This window comes from Falco naumanni, chromosome 3 (genome assembly GCF_017639655.2).
Source record: "Falco naumanni isolate bFalNau1 chromosome 3, bFalNau1.pat, whole genome shotgun sequence".
In the NCBI taxonomy this organism is placed as follows: domain Eukaryota; kingdom Metazoa; phylum Chordata; class Aves; order Falconiformes; family Falconidae; genus Falco; species Falco naumanni.
The window spans coordinates 69,852,020-69,868,389 of NC_054056.1; the positions used below are offsets into that span (position 1 = coordinate 69,852,020).

A 16,370-nucleotide genomic window follows, 5' to 3' on the forward strand; every position below is an offset into this window, starting at 1 on the left:
TCCTCTAAATTTTATTGCTGATTATCCTTTTTTTCTTACACTTCTTCTTCTTCAGTATGTTACTAGAATGTTTGTATTTGTGTATTGCCCATGTGACAGTTGCATTCACCTTTATCCTGTCCTTCATTCCTTTGCCGATTTTCATTCCATAAAGATAACCATCAGGCAATATCTTTTTGTGATGTAAGCTAGCTAAGGAAAATAGACCAGTGATTCAGTTTTTAGTAATGTAGTGGGTTTCTTTCCTCTCCTCATTTTCCTGAGACAACTTTTGCTCATTTACATGAGGAATTTTAGAGGAAGGAAGTTATTCACCTAAACCTGCATAACTAAACTTCACTCACCTAAACTTTGACTATACAGGGAACCTATAGTCTATATAGAAGAAAAACACATTTTCTGAAATGCATTCAGTATGGAAGATGAAAATTGGCTGTTCTGAATTGCTCTCTAGAGGATCCTTCCTCAGCCTTTTGATGGAATGGGGAGACATTGTGCATATTAAGCGACTAGTAGTAAGCAATATTAATAATTACTGTGAGAGTGCTTTTTGACGTACCAATTCCAGGCTGCTTTGGTTTTCTTTTTTCTTTTCTTTTTTTTTTTTTTTCTTTTTTACCCTCGTGCATTTACAGCTATCACTGTAATGCATCTGTTCAGCATTTTTAAAATATGCAACCACAGATTGTGGGTTTTTACATGTTTATTCTGTACTTCTATATACATGAGCCTTTGTGATCTTTATATCCTCTGGCTGCACACTAACAAGTTATCTTGCTTCCATTGTTTCTGAGTATCTTTTATGCTCACTTACTTTCATACGATTCTTTGTTTCCTGATTAAAATGAGAACAGAAATCAAACTTCTGTTAATTAGATTAGAAGATCCTTAAGAACGTGAAATTCCTTTCAAGGCCTCCAACTAAGCTCTTGTGTGTTTTCTACTATTACGGAATTGTTGAGGCACAAAGTCTGCTTGGAAAATCTTACTAAAGATGCTGAACACCTGTACTTCCACTGTACTTAGAAGGAAATGATGATGTCAGAGCACAGACACTTTTTGAAATAACCATTTTTTTCAGCCCTTGGCTTTTGTTTTGTTTTGTTGTGGGTTCTTTTAATTCTTTTGAAGTAATAAAACTTCTTTTACACTAATATTTTCAGGGCCAAAGGTAAGAAAATGTTGAGAAGTATATGTAGGAATGGTTCCTTTGCACTTCATCCCTGAGAATAAATGCATAGATTATAAATATGTGTCTCTTTAGCTCCTAAAGAATGTTAAACTTCTCTTTAATTATAGTGAAATTGAGTGAATAGCATATACATAAATCAGTTTATTCAGGAATGTGTTTTATATTAAATGAATTATTTAGTTTGCTGAAAGAATGGAGCAAAAACATACGAGCTGTCAACTGAGATCTTTATAATTGACTCTTGAGTTGTAAACTAAGGCCAAAATGGAGTTACTTTGATTTTCATAATAAATTTGAAATAACTGTCAAATTACAAAGCTGAAATGCATGATTTATGATTTGCCTTACTAGTTTTAGGTGCGGCTTTTTCTTTAAAGTGCAGCAATTAAGCCATATGGCTAGCTGTGTGGACCCTAAATGCAGGTGTAGGAGAAAAAAAGGTATTTCCTTTAGAACTGTTACTGATAGAAGAAGATATAGTTGTTCCTTTCTTCTGCAATGCATGCTATGTTAGTATTGCATTGTGGTGCTGGTACTTAAAGAAAAAATAAAACCAAACAGATTTAAACAAAATATGAGTCGTGGTGAACCTGTGTAGCTTGCTTTTTTCATTGAAGTACCAAATAGTTAAATAATGAGTAATAGATTACTTATTTTAAACATACTCTCATCTTTTAACACTAGTGAGAAAATCTGGGTAGTTAGGTTTCCAAAATATATAAAACCATATATAAATCAGTCAACCACCACTTAACCAAACCACTATTTTAAACTGGAAAATATGTCCTTTTTGTTAATAAAAGATATGGGTGAGAAAGATGAACTTAATCCTTTACCATGTCTGTGATGAAAAGACCTCTTTAATGTTGTATGTTTTTATTTAGACTGGGAATGTCAAGAGGGGAATCAATGAAACTCACTGCAGTGCAGAACAATGAAGATGAGAGCAATTCTTTGTGTGGATCTTCTGGCACACCTGGTCCTTCTAAGCAGGCAACCTTTCAGGACCAAGAAGAGAAAGGTGCTAAAATTGCAGCTTTACCAGAGAGAGATTATTGTCCACCTCTTTGTAGTATGGAACAGGTTCCTGTCAAGGATCTAACGGCAGACTCAGAGGATATCCTGATACCTGAAGAATCACTCATTCAGGAGGAGATTGCTGAAGAGGTTGAGACAAGTATTTGTGAATGCCAGGAGGAGAACCATAAAACAGAACATGTTGAGTTTTCTGAGGAGTCAGTAAGTCCAGCTGGCACAAACGAAGAAACAGCGGCAGTACAGCTCGCAGACAGCACTGAGTCCTGTGTCATGATGAATGATGTAACTGATACTGTATCTCACATTGAAATTAAAGTGGAGTTGAAGTCAGAATGCCCTCAGGAGGAGATGTCAGTTGTGATAGATCAGCTGGAGGATTGCGTATCACCGGCACAATCAGCTTCATCCACAAACTCTGTCAGTGATACAGCAGAGAAGGATTCTGAGTCTGCAAAAGAGCTAATTGCACCAGAAATGCAAAGTGCTGCTTTGGAAGGCTCCTTATTCACTGGTGGAGGCATTGCGGTGGATATGGAGCTTCAAAGTGACCCTGAGGAACAGTTGTCTGAGAATGCTTGTATTTCTGAAACTTCCTTTTCCTCTGGAAGTCCAGAAGGACCATGTGTTTGTATTGCCTCTCCTGGAGGAGACACTCAGTCGACTTCAGAGGAACCCTGTACTCCAGCATCTCTTGAAACAGCTTGCTCATCTGAAGTGTCCAGTACTGAAAACATTGAAGGTGATATTCAGCAAAAGGCCAATGATGAAAACTTGCACACGCCTTTAATGTCAGAAATCTCTCCAATGTCCACCTCACCTGTAACCTCAGAAGCATCTCTGATGTCAAATTTACCTTTAACATCAGAGGCATCACCAGCTTCTAATTTACCTTTAACATCAGAAACATCTCCGATGTCTGATTTGCCTTTAACATCAGAAACATCTTCAGTATCTTCTGTTCTTCTAACTTCTGAAACTTCCATGGCAAATAGTTTGCCTCTTCCATCAGAGACATCTCCTGTTTCTAATTCCCCAAGCAATGAAAGACTTATTCTGCAACAAAGGAAATCACCGTGTTTGTTGGAAGACTCCCTTCCCACTTTGAAAGAAGAAAGCTCTGCCATTCCTAAGGTGGTTCAAGAAGAGAGTCTTGTTCAACCAAAGCAGCTTCAGAGTGTCCCTGAAAATATAAAAGTTTGTCCACTAACAATTATACCTGATACTTCAGTATTGGAAGAGCCCCAAAGCAAAAACCTCAGTCATCAGCCATGTAAGTCACATTCTGAAATTGAGAAATCCTACATTGCATCCATCCCAGAACACTCTCCTCCAGAGGTGATCAAAATTAAAAATCACAGTGTTCAGCAGAGAGGTGACAAGAAAGGTACACTCTTGCCATCAGAGGTAGCTGTCTTATCAGAAGGATCAGTTGGCAAAAATACTGAATTGCTTCCATCAAAGCCGCATGATAAACTATATACCTCATCTCTAGAGAAAGCTACATTCTCTGAAGTGTGCAGAAGTAAATCTCACAAGCTAACAGGCAGCACCCAAAGCCGTCTAGAGAGTTCACACTCTTCCAAGTCATTAGAACCCACAAAATCACCCGAAGTGAGGAATGATAGAGACCCAGAGATCCCAAAGAGGAAGACCGCAGAACAGCACAGTTTTGGAATCTGTAAAGAGAAGAGAGCTAGAATAGATGATGATCAGCCTAACCGTACTGCTTCATCAACAAGTCCACCTGATAAAGATCAGCCACCCAGAGAAGAACCCCGAGTTCCACCCCTTAAGGTAAAGTAATGGATAAATAGGCTGACTTGGAAACTAAATGTTTATTATCCCTCTCCTACTGACGACATACAGACACAGCGCATAGGTGTATTTTTTGTGAAGGTGTGAGGGGTGTTAGTACTGATGGTTTCACTTTACTATTACATTCCTACCATGCAAAATTGCTTTTGCTATAGATATACCTATAGTCGTTCAATCAGAGTCTTTGCTACGAAATTGCTTTTGTGTGAGGGAAAGTTTTCCAGGATGTATGGCTTAATCTAATTCAAGAGCTTCCCCATCATTTACGCAGTGCGACTTGTTTTTCTAATTGCACAACTGTATTATCTGCTTGTTCTCCTGCAAATGACTTCTCCATCAAGCATGAATAATACATATTACCATAACCAATACTAGGAAAAACAACCAGTGCCTTAATCCAGCAAGAGAACCTAGAATCAGAACAGTTGAAGATGCCATTGCAAGCATTGCACTCAGGCTTGGGGTAGCCTGAAGTATAAGATTTCCTTGTAGAATTAACTGGAAACAGGGACCTGGCTGTCAGGGGGAAGTGTCTAATTGTTATGTCTCTGTTAATGGCAAAGCAAAAAGTAAAAAAAGAACACCAACTAGGCAAACACTTTTATTTCTATCATTCTGCTATGTAAGGAAGCAAATTTCAGTTGAAAGCTTTGTTTTTTCTAACACCTGCATCTATAGATTTAGTTATATATAGGCTCAGCATTTTGACCATTTTTGTACATGATGACACTAGCCAAGTTTTAGATCCATTTTGCTGAAGCCATTGACTTTGCAATATTAGCTCCTGATTATTCAGAAATGCCCTTTTGTGCATTTATTTTTAACTGCTGCAGTCACTGAACATTGTTAATATGGCCAGGAGGGCAAATAGGCTAACTGTTTTAATCACTAGTGTGGCAGCATATTTCAACTTAATTTATTTTTATGAGCAGTGATGCAATTGGAAGTTAGCCCATTCTGACTGTAGTGATGTTCTTTGATATTTGGAAAGTCTCTGTCTAGCCTAATAAATTCCAGTCACTCTGTAAGCACAAAGGAAAATAGATCACTAGGGAATAAAAAAAGGTCATTACTATAATAATAAAAATAATCAAGCACTTAGAGCTTTAGCAGTTCTGGTGATGCAAAGGGGAAACTGAAAAAAGCTGCTACAGAAACACAAATCAAAATGTTTTGAAGTAATTGTGAGTTTGTGATATTCTTTAAAATATGTTCACATAGATGTTAAAGCCTAATAATATTAGGCACAAGTGTTTATTTATAAGCCAAAAATTTAACTGCTAGGAAAAGTGAAGTATTCCAGCCCTACAGACCAGCATAAAGGTGTATGGTTATATAAATGGTTATATCTCACAGTACCATCTTAATACTGATTTCCACTGATCTCTTACGGAAAATCAGATTCTGTCAGTCTTGCCTAGTCTTAAGAATTGAGTCTTCCTGAAACCTCCAGCCAGTGAATGAGAATACTGGAAAAATGGCAAGCATTTAATTTTGGGCAATCAATTCTAGTATGGTTTTTGTGTAGCAAATATTTGGCTCTTGGGTCATCTCACCAACAAACCCCTATCCTTTGTAATTAAAATAGGAAAAAGAATCCTAGTTCTCCTGTCATTCCCATCATACCTTATGACAACTTTTTCTACAAATACTACCTAATTTTCTTCTCAGGTCCTTTCAGAAGAGAAGTTGCAGCATTAATCACCAAGTCCTGTTAGTGTGAACAGCCAGTAAACATATGCCCATTAGAAACTCGAATGTTTTTTGCCAACCTCTGGGTATTCTGAGAGACTGTATGAGTTATAAAGTGGTCCCAGGACTCTTAATCTCTATTCCTGAAAACAGATATGCCTAATTGGAAACATAATAGTAATCCCAGCGATTTTAGAAGTTACTATTTTGCTGAAATTTTTAGGTATTTAAACCTTTAAAATTTGCATTTTTAATATTTATAGGTTTGAGGATTTCATTTTTGAAATGCAGTAGTACAGAAGGTATCCCAGTGATGTACTAAAGTGAGTCTCTTGGAATTGTAAGCGAGGAAGGGAAAGGCATATTGTTTGGTCGTTCACTTCTTTTATACCATTACTCTAAAGTGCTTTGTGGTGTAACATGAAAAACAGATTCACTGGAGACACTGCTATGTCCTATCTAAAGGCAAGGTTTGTTATATGGTATATAAGTGAAAGACAGGCTGTTCCTATGGCTTAGTCATTGGAGACCAGAGACTACATGATCGTTGTTATTTTTTCGCACATTTGTAGCATTTCTCTTTAGTTGTAGGCTCTTTTGCGGTGCCAATGCACTAGGCTTGTTGATCTTCTTGGTTAGATACACTGCATGTAAAACAGGTCTGACAAATTATATCAGATAAGCATCATGTTGTCATCCAGTTCGATCTTTCTTCCTGTCAGAAGGATCAGCGTGAGTAGGCTAGTACAGGTGTCAGTTATTCATGCTGGAGGATGATAAAATACTGAAGTGTAAATATCATTAATTATTAGCATTTTTCTGTCCAGCTGCACTGAACAGTAATTCACTTCATTTCATTTCTCTGACCCTTTAAGAGATAGCTGGTGATTTTAGCAAGTTGATGATCTCATTAAAATTACTGGTGTTTATTTTTTCCTTCAGATTCAGCTTTCAAAAATTGGACCACCTTTTATCATCAAGAGCCAGCCTGTTTCTAAACCAGAACCTCGAGTTTCCCCAAGTACATCGGTCAGCAGTGGGAGAAACACTGGGGCTAGAACTCTTGCAGATATCAAAGCAAGAGCTCAGCAAGCAAGAGCCCAAAGAGAAGCTGCAGCTGCAGCAGCCGTGGCAGCAGCTGCGAGCATTGTCTCTGGAGCAATGGGGACCCCATGCGAAGGTGGGAAGACAAGAACACTGGCACACATCAAGGAGCAAACAAAAGCCAAGCTCTTTGCAAAGCATCAAGCCAGAGCTCATTTACTGCAGACTAATAAAGAACCAAAGTCGCAGTTCAGCTCAAAGGAAAGTACCTCATCGCTGGAGATACCAACTTCTGCTGACACAAAGATTGAAGGTTCTACTGGTGTCATTATAGTTAATCCTAACTGCAGGTCCCCTAGCAACAAGTCTGCTCATCACCGTGAGACTACGACTTTATTGCAGCAGTCACTTAACACAGCTACATTACCAGAAACTGCTACTGAGATATCTGTGCACAGTTCTGATGAAAGTATACCTATGCCACAATTGTGTGAGAAAATTATTTCATCTACCTCTACTGAAAGTAACGGTGTGCCAGTGCTTTATAATAAAAGTTCAGTCTCTGTGTCTGTTTGCAGCACTGCTATGTCTGGAGCAATTAAAGAACTTTCTTTTGCAAGTTCTGTTGATAAATCCTCTGTTTTAATGTCTGTTGACAGTGCAAACACAGCAGTTTCAGCTTGTAATATAAATATGCTGAAAACCATCCAAGGGGCTGATACTCCATGCATAACCATTGGACCAAAATGTATTGATAACAGTAATGTACCAGTCTCCATAGACAGTACAGTCTTACCAAATGCCATCGATGACAAAAGGTTGCCGATACCAAGTAACAATGCGAATAACACAGTCTCCAGTCATTATGCCACTGTGCCAGCTTCATCTATTGCAAATAACTTGCCAAATCATCTCTCTGGTAGTTCTGTACTGATTCCCCCGGTGGGGACTACCAACAGATTTTCTTCTGATAAGATAGCCATAACTGGGTGTAACGAACAAAGCACTGTCTCCATTCACACTACTGTTAGGTCAGCTTTAAGTTGCAGTGAGGCCCTTGCAGTAGCAGATGCTGTTGCAAGGCCACCCATTTCAATGTTTACTGGTAACATGGTGACAATAAGCTCTTATGATAATACTACTAAATTAAATGCCGATCTCTTAGAAAAAAGCTCTGGAGCACGAAACCGACTGGATCTCTCTGGTAAATCTCAGCCAGTGAGCTTTACACAAACTGCCATGAATAGGTCTATTCCTTGCAAAGTCATTGTTGACCACACTACAAATCTGAATTCCAGTCTGTCGCTTTCTTCTTCTATTGAAAATGCAGAGAACAGCATTGACCTGCAGAGCAGACCTGTAAGGACAGAAGCTGCCTTACAAAGTATAGCCTGTCCTCAGGTGTCTGTCATAAGCAGGCCTGAAGTGGTCTCCAATGAAAGCCTTGAGCACAGTTCCAGCTTTATCACCATTACAGCAAAGCAAGACAGCAAGAACTTGCAGGCAGGTTGTTCAAGTCTTCGAGAAGTGCCTCTTGCTCCTCAAGACAAATTAATTGAGGTGGTTACTCCCAGCCAAGGTTTTACTGAGCAATTAAGAGGTCCTTCAGCACTGAAAAATGAGGCAGATGCTGCCTGTGCCAGTCAGTATAGCGCTAACAATAGAATCTGTTGGCATGATGAAGAGGCAATGAGTACAGACCAGCCAGTGGTCAGCCATCTTAACTCCGGTAAGCATAAGGAATATGCAGAGCAAAACTGCTTAAAAAATGTCAAAACCGAACCTTCCAGTTACACACAAATGTCAGAGCTGCAATCCAGGAGTCTTCTGACGAGCATTGCTGTTCCTCTTAAATCGGAAGCTAATGAGTCTGACAAGTGCTTCAGGATGGACACCGAGGATTTTACAGGACCTGAAATGCCTGCCCAGACTGCAGAAATAGCCACGAGTGCGCAGCCACCACAGACCTCCAAGACATCCATCGCGGACTCCATGGAAGACTCCCTGTCCCTGACAACAGAAACCCTAAAGAGAGTCACCAGTGCCGGAGGCCCTGGCTGTCGCTTGTCGTCAGTGGAGGCCAACAATCCTTTGGTGACACAGTTACTGCAAGGCAATCTGCCTTTAGAGAAAGTGCTGCCGCAGCCCAGATCAGGAGCCAAACTAGAAATTAACAGGCTTCCCTTGCCTTTGCAAACTACCTCAGTATGTAAAACAGCAGTGTCCGAGAGAAATATTGTTGAACGTCCTTCCAGCTCTCCTAATCCAGATGGTAAAGGATTTACAGCAGGCAGCATAGCCCCGCTACAAATCCGAAGGCGTGAAAACCATCCGAAAAAGAGGATGGCCAGGACTGTAGGGGAACATGCTCAAATTAAATGTGAACCTGGGAAGGTGTCAATGGACACAGATGTTAAAGTGGCTCCTTGTGTAATTAGTTCCAGCATGAATCAGCTAGGGCATGGCCAGCTATTTAAGCAGGAGTGGCTGAACAAACATGCCATTCAGAGCCGGATCGCTCACAGCCCAGAGATCAAGCAGCAGAAGAGGCCGTTGCCTTCATGCAGTTTCCAGCAGAGCTTATTTCATGTTGATAAAAATGGCAGCTTTCATGCAGAAGCTAGTACCTCACATAGACAGCATTTTTACCAAATGTCCATGGCTGCAAGAGGCCCCATTCCTACAGCAGCTTTGTTGCAAACTACTTCAAAAGGCCCACCTGGCTGCAGCGCATTTGCTTTTAGCAGACACCTGGAACAGAAGGGCTTGGGAGACGTGAATATTTCTTCTACAGCAGCTCACCAGCTGAGGCTAGGAAGTGTGTTTTCCCCTAATATTCAAATTAAGGAAGGTGATGACATTGCCAGTGCCTCTCAGACTCTGCAGACTAAAACGTTAGTGCATCCCCCCCCTCCTCCTCTGCCCCTGCCGCCCCCTCCCCCGCCTCACCCAAATGCAGAAGTCCCCTCTGATCAAAAACAACCTACAGTTACTATGGAAACCACTAAAAGACTTAGTTGGCCTCAGCCAGCAAGCATCTGTAGCAATATAAAATCGGAACCTATTTCTTTTGAGGAAGGTTTAAGCAGCAGCTGCGAACTGGGCATGAAACAAGCTTCCTATGATCAGAATGACGTGAAAGAACAGTTAAAAGCATTTGCATTAAAAAATGCAGATTTCTCTTCCTATTTACTCCCTGAGCCACAGAAGCCTTTTACCCAGCTCGCTGCTCAGAAAGTACAGGCGCAGCACCCGCAGCAGCAGCAGCAGCAGCAGCAGCAGCAACAGCAGCAGCTCTGTGGAAATTATCCAACAATACACTTTGGTAGCACAAGTTTCAAAAGGGCGGCATCTGCAATTGAGAAATCGATTGGGATTCTAGGAAGTGGCTCAAATGCTGCCACAGGCCTGTCTAACCAGAACGTGCAGATCCCGGTTCAGAAATTTGCTGACAGCAGCAATGCCGATGAACTGGAACTGAAATGCTCTTGCAGGCTGAAAGCCATGATCGTGTGCAAAGGCTGCGGAGCCTTCTGTCATGATGACTGCATAGGGCCTTCCAAACTGTGTGTAGCTTGTCTGGTTGTACGGTAGGAACTGAATCAAAGATGCAGTATCCCTTATCAGCATGGGAGCTCAGGACAAAAGAACGGAGAAATTGGAACAGTGTAGGCCACTAATGGTTTGCAATTAGTTGATTGATTATTTTTTTTTAATTGTTGGGGTTTTTTTCTTCCACATGCTTTAGTTATTCCTGCCTGAGTGCCATTTTCTGGGAAGAAGAGGAAATCTGTAGAAGTAGTTTCAAAAGATAACCTTGTTACTGAAGCTCCTGTGAGCTCTCTTGCAGTGCTAAAAAAAAAAAGGCATTAATGCATGTCATTTGTAGCTTCTATTTATTTGCACAAAGTGCAGCACATTTTTTCTCCACTTTTTGATAGTTGAAACAAACTGCAGGTTAAAGATCGGTGGATAAATAACTCTGCAAAAAGTGGAGTAACTATGCAGAATGAGTAACACACTGAATAGTGACTGTTTTGAGTGGGGTAGTGTTGAGGTGTGGGATATCGGCCATTGTAGCTTCTAAATCAGTTTGCAGTTTTTCTACTGATAGGATTGTTTTCTTCAATTGACTTTCATTATCTAGGGCTGAAATATTGTCACTTCACCTAGGAAAAAAAAAAAAGAAAGAAAAAAAAAAAAAGAGGTATTTAGTTTATTAGAGGAGTTTCCTTACATGCCTGCCAGGGACTATGGAACTCAAATTTTACTCAACTCTTCTAGCTGATTCCCTGAGAAAGATCTATATATGTGATAGGTTGTGGGACCAACACTGGAATCACATTGGGTTCAGTAGAGTCTGGAGAAAGTAACTTCTCTACTGGGGATTAGAAACCTGTTCTCTCTTCCTGTTTCCCACTCAAATTTTCTTTATTTGTATTTGTCTCTATAATCTGCCCACTAGATTGTCAGTCCCAAATATATATATCTATGTGTATATATATCTGCAGGGTCAGACTTACGTAATAGGTTCTGAATGTTTTAGCCTTTCTGTGGCCTAAAAATGATGTGTTCTTATGAGAAATGAAGAAGAAAAGATTCTAATTGCTTATTGCTTGAATATTAGATTATCAGTTGTTTTTCCTGTCATGTAAGTTACTGTATTTAAACAACATCTCAGAGTTTTGCCATTTAAAGTAACTCTTAGAATTACTTACAACACTGACTTTTTTATCTCAAAGGAATTCAGACCCCTTACTCTACCTTTCAGAAATCTGGAAGCAAAAATTCAGTTTTAAAAGGGATACTGCATCTTTAAAGTAACCTTCAGTATTTATCCAGTACTGTATTTACATTCAGGACTATAGCTGCATTCCAGATGCGCTAGCCACCATAACAGCAGAGAAGAAAAAAGATAGTTTTGGGACCCTATTCACCTAAAAGGAAAATATTGTAAAGGGATAAAGCACATGCAGTTGCTGGGGAGATGAAAATACCTTGGGTTTTTTTACTCCCACTTCAAGAACACAAAATGTAGAGTGCAAGTCATCCATCTGCCAGTATGTGGTTAGGTCTGTCCAAATGTCAGCATGAGAGAGAAATGTTATTTTTACCATTACAGTAGAACCTCACTAATCCAAAGACCTTACGGTCTGCTCAAGAAAACTGATTTTCCTTCCACGATTTTCAGAGAGCAATGTAGTAAGAATGTGTGAGATGTAATACTGCTTGAATTTTGTGATGCATTTATTGTTGCATTCTGAAATATTAATGTGAATGATGGAGCTACATTTAGGAAATAAAAAGTATGCTACATTTTACACTATACTTTTTTTATATGATCTTTGTTTGCATACTTATTCATAAATTGTAACCAGTCTCCCTGACATGGGTAAATATTAGTGAGGTTCTACTGAATGGAGGAACCACATTTATTTTTTTGTGGGACCATTTTCACAAACATGATAAATGCCATTTATTGTCTTAAAAGTAAGCTGGAATATCTACAACACATTCCTGTCACAGGAAGCTCTATGGTGCACCTTGATGTTCTCTTTTATTGTAATTAGCAACATATCGATATTATTTTTGACACTGTGTGGTACAAAGGCCATTTATAATTACACTAACAAATTTGTTGCTGATACAATAATATATTTTTTCTATACAAAAGTGCTCCTTAATATCACATGTGAGTTAAGAAATGGCTTCTCAGCACTTTCAGGACTTCTGGTAGGAAAATAAACCCTCCGAGCAAAAACCTGAGGTAACAACGTAAAATTAGCATCTAGTGCTATGCCAGCTGCTGGCAAAACAGTGACTGGAAAATGCTCGTGAGTAAGCATGAGCGCAGTCGATTACTGCATATCAAATTCATATTTGAGGAGCCTTTGTATCAGAATTGTATTGCATTGTATTTATACTTGGTAGAGGTAGTATGCTTCTATTTAAAATAAAGAGAGCGACCAGTCTTAGACTTCTAATAACCTATGTTTATATAAGCCTGCTGGGAATCCGTATTTCTAGCTCAGGTTTTCCTGTCCACAGCACATAAGCCAATATTTGTTTGTACTTGCATCTTGAAATACTACTTGTATTGACTGACATAATACAGAAATAAATTCCGGCCACAAAATAGTTTTACTTTGTTCGAAGGATAAGAGCATGACTAATGTGGTAGGTAACTCATTCATGTCATACTGTCATTTTTGTGTCAGGATTGCAACTTGCATGCGTGAGGCCATGATAAAATGCTATTTTAAATGGTGTTAGACTGGATGGTGCTATGTTATATTACACAACTGACCAAACTCTTCCATAGTACATTTCCACTCCTTTCATGCTTGAGTCATTGGAGTTGCACCAGGAATAAATTTGACTAATTAGTTAGCAACAGTCATGAAATGTTGTTACAGGTTATAGTTTCAGGGTATTAAAATACTCAAAAGCAACTGCGGTGATACAGGAGCCTGACTGAATCCTAGTATGACTGAAAACCTTACTTGGATTCTGGTATCACACAAATGCTTGGGGGAGAATGATCCTTGGTCTTCAATAAGAACACAATCACTTTTAGAGGTTAATTTTGAATTACTTTTTTTGTTGTTTAATTATTCAGGTTTCAGGCCCAATGTCATTGTGTTTTCTAATGACCGTGCAGTTTGCACCATGGGGTGTTAATAGTTTATGCACTGAGAAGTGGTGAAAGAATTAATGAAGAACACACTGCTCTGTGTTTGCGTGTACGTACGTATGTGTCCCAATGTCCAGCATGTATAATTTACCTTTTTTTTTTTTTTTTTTTTTTTTTAATAATCTCCAAAATTGTTCCCCGACTCCTACCCCTGGAGCAGCACTTTTGGGTGAGAGGGAGAAACACTCTTTTTTTTCTTTCCTCCCTCTTTATTGTTTTAATTGCATACCTGTGAGATATGCAGATTATGTTAGGGCATTTGCAGTGTGTGTGTTTGTGTGTTTCTGTTCTGAACTAATTTCCAAGCAGAAACTCCCCTTGAAAAAATGTTTTAAAAAAATAATTAAGAAATGGTGAATTGGATGCTCCCTATTAGCATTTTATCTGCTGAGGTCTAGTACATGAAATAGCATTTAAAAGACAAAAATAAAGGTTGAGCCATAAAGCAAAAGGTATATTCTCTGTACTATAGACTTTCTTCTTGAGGGTGGTGCATGTTGTCAGGGTAAGCTACAGAACGTGCAGATGGTTTTTCAGGGCCCTGCAGTTCCTTGCACAGTTTTTAAGCTGGTGCATATGGTGCTTTATAATGCAATTTCTGAAGTAAAATTACCTTATGCTGCACCCCTTCCCCTTGTAAACACACGCACAATTTCAGAGTCGTTATTGTAGCCTCTGGTTTAGCAGTTTCTCCAAGTGTGGTGAAGTACCAGGATAAACACTCAAGATGAGCTGAGAAATGCCACCGAAAGGGATCATTTTAGCTGACACACGTGAACGGCCCTGCTCTGAACACTGAATGACTTCTGCAGTCCCCTGGCAGCAGCACAGCGGTTCGTCTTCTGTGGCTCTGCAGAACACGGGGGGGGAAAGCAACAAAATATTCAGTGGATTTATCATGGACCTGTGTAGCTGAATGTTTCTGAATCTATGAAATCCTGTTGTCTTCTGTCATCATGCTTTGTCACTGTAAAACCAACGAAAAGAAAAAAAAAGCATTTTTTTAGTCTAATTTAAGGAGCTGCTTCTTTTATAGCACATAATATTTCGCTTTGTACTATATTTGATAGTTAAAGAATAATTTAGTCCGTAGAATAACTTTGTTGTATTTGTACTGTTCATGAATGTTACAAGAAAAGTGCTTTACTTTGTTGCCATAATTCTCTTGTACTGCTGTAAAATATTTTTTCTGCTTTATGGAAACTTAACTCGATTCACATTTTCAGTACAGGGTTTTTTGTGTGTATGTATTATTTTTGTCAGTATTCTGAATGTTTACATCTGTTTGACATTAGCCATTCTATGCCTTTATAGGGCAGTATTACTCCTGCAGTATAACAGCAATGTGAAATCCACTCATACCTAACATGCATGGGAAATACAGATTTATTGGGGAGATCCCTAACATGCATAGATATTTTTTCTATCTGCATTCAGTGAAGTAAATACCCTCCTTCAGTCCTCTACCAAAGAAAATATTATTCCCACAGGACAAGCTCAGAAAGTGGTTCTCTGAATCTTCAGAAGGGGGTGTAGTTGGTTTCAGCAGGATTGCTACAGTTCAATGCTGTTACACTTTGCTTTGTTACCCCACCAGATGTGACTGGGTGAAACAAGCATTTTAGCAATTTTTTTGTTTTGAGACAGTGTTTTGTTTAGAATTCAGGGATCATGCTTTCTTTAATGGTGCTGTTTGTTTTATTATTTTTTTTTAAGAAAACAACCTTTTGTTGCCTACAGAAATGGCCATTCACAAAACCATAAATTAAATAAAATAATTTGTCTTCGTAACTTCTCTCTTCTCCCTTTCCTTTTCCCTTTCCCTGTCCCTTGAAAATAACAACTTGGGCTTCAATATTAAAATATTCTGGGGAAAAAAAATAAAGAGATAAAATAATATTTGTCATTTGTTTATTTATTTTATGTTCAGTGCCTTAGGCAGGCGATCCTGCTTGTGCACATCCATTGTATGTACAGGTTGATGAAATAGAAATGTGAGAGAAAAATGAGTCCTTTGTAAAGGATTTTTCAGTTACAATGGTGTAAGACATAGTGACTTCTGATGTAACTCAAGTATTAATAATCTTATACTAGTAAAATAAAACTAGGTGTTGTATATTAAGTTGTTGTAAGTAGAGCAGTTTGTGGATGAAAGTGATTATATTGCTTTGCGTAGTTAATGCCGGGTGTATTTTAGTACTTTGCCTTGGTCTGCAAACCCGTGCAGAACATGCTTAACAACAACAATCCAGGCATGCACCTCCATTTCTCATCCCCACAGCAGAAGAAATTAAAGGCCCATGGTACATGCAAGGCAACCAGTCCAAGTTATATTCCTCAAACCAGTTATCTTTTGAAGTCTGGAAAGCCTTCCTGAAATGGAAATTCAGTAGCCATTATGTGAAAAATAAATAAATAAAAAAATTCATCACATTACCCTGCAAAAAGAACTTTTAAGTTCTGGTGATTAGGGTGCAAGTGTTAGAGGGTGGGCAGCAAACAGCTTTTTCATAGGCCTGCTCAGAAATACCAGGATGGCACATCCTAAACACCACCATTTGTCCAGCCTCCTGTCATTATTTTTTCAGATGTGGCACCATCTGAGGGTCTTGTTAGCAGTGAATGGCAGCCCCTTTGGCCAAAATTTGTCCAAATCCAGAAAGAACGCAGTACCAACCTACATAATTTGTAATCCAGTGACCTTTCTTTTGTATCCAATACCCACCTGGCAAATTCCCCCAGCTAGTACTGTCATGCGGATTATTTATTTTGTTCTGCTTAGGTACTTGTTTTTGCGTAGCGCTGTGACAAACCAGAGATCAGCTCTGCTTCTGACAGTAACAGCTTTTTTTTATATATATTTTTTCATCTAAACAATGTAATGCAAATCAGTTT

The 16,370-nt window shown here is 39.0% G+C and overlaps 1 protein-coding gene across 3 annotated transcripts in view; it reads left to right on the top strand.

The window, feature by feature from the left end:
• ASXL3 (ASXL transcriptional regulator 3) overlaps positions 1-15,788 on the top strand; it is a 133,092-nt gene extending 117,304 nt beyond the window's left edge. For all 3 annotated transcript variants that reach the window (XM_040587655.1, XM_040587654.1, XM_040587656.1), the window contains 2 exons: positions 2,077-4,024; positions 6,680-15,788. In XM_040587655.1, the coding sequence (XP_040443589.1) occupies positions 2,077-4,024; positions 6,680-10,375 (5,644 nt within the window). In that variant the 3' untranslated portion in view covers positions 10,376-15,788. The remainder of the gene's footprint in view (positions 1-2,076; positions 4,025-6,679) is intronic.
• Positions 15,789-16,370: the final 582 nt, after the last annotated feature.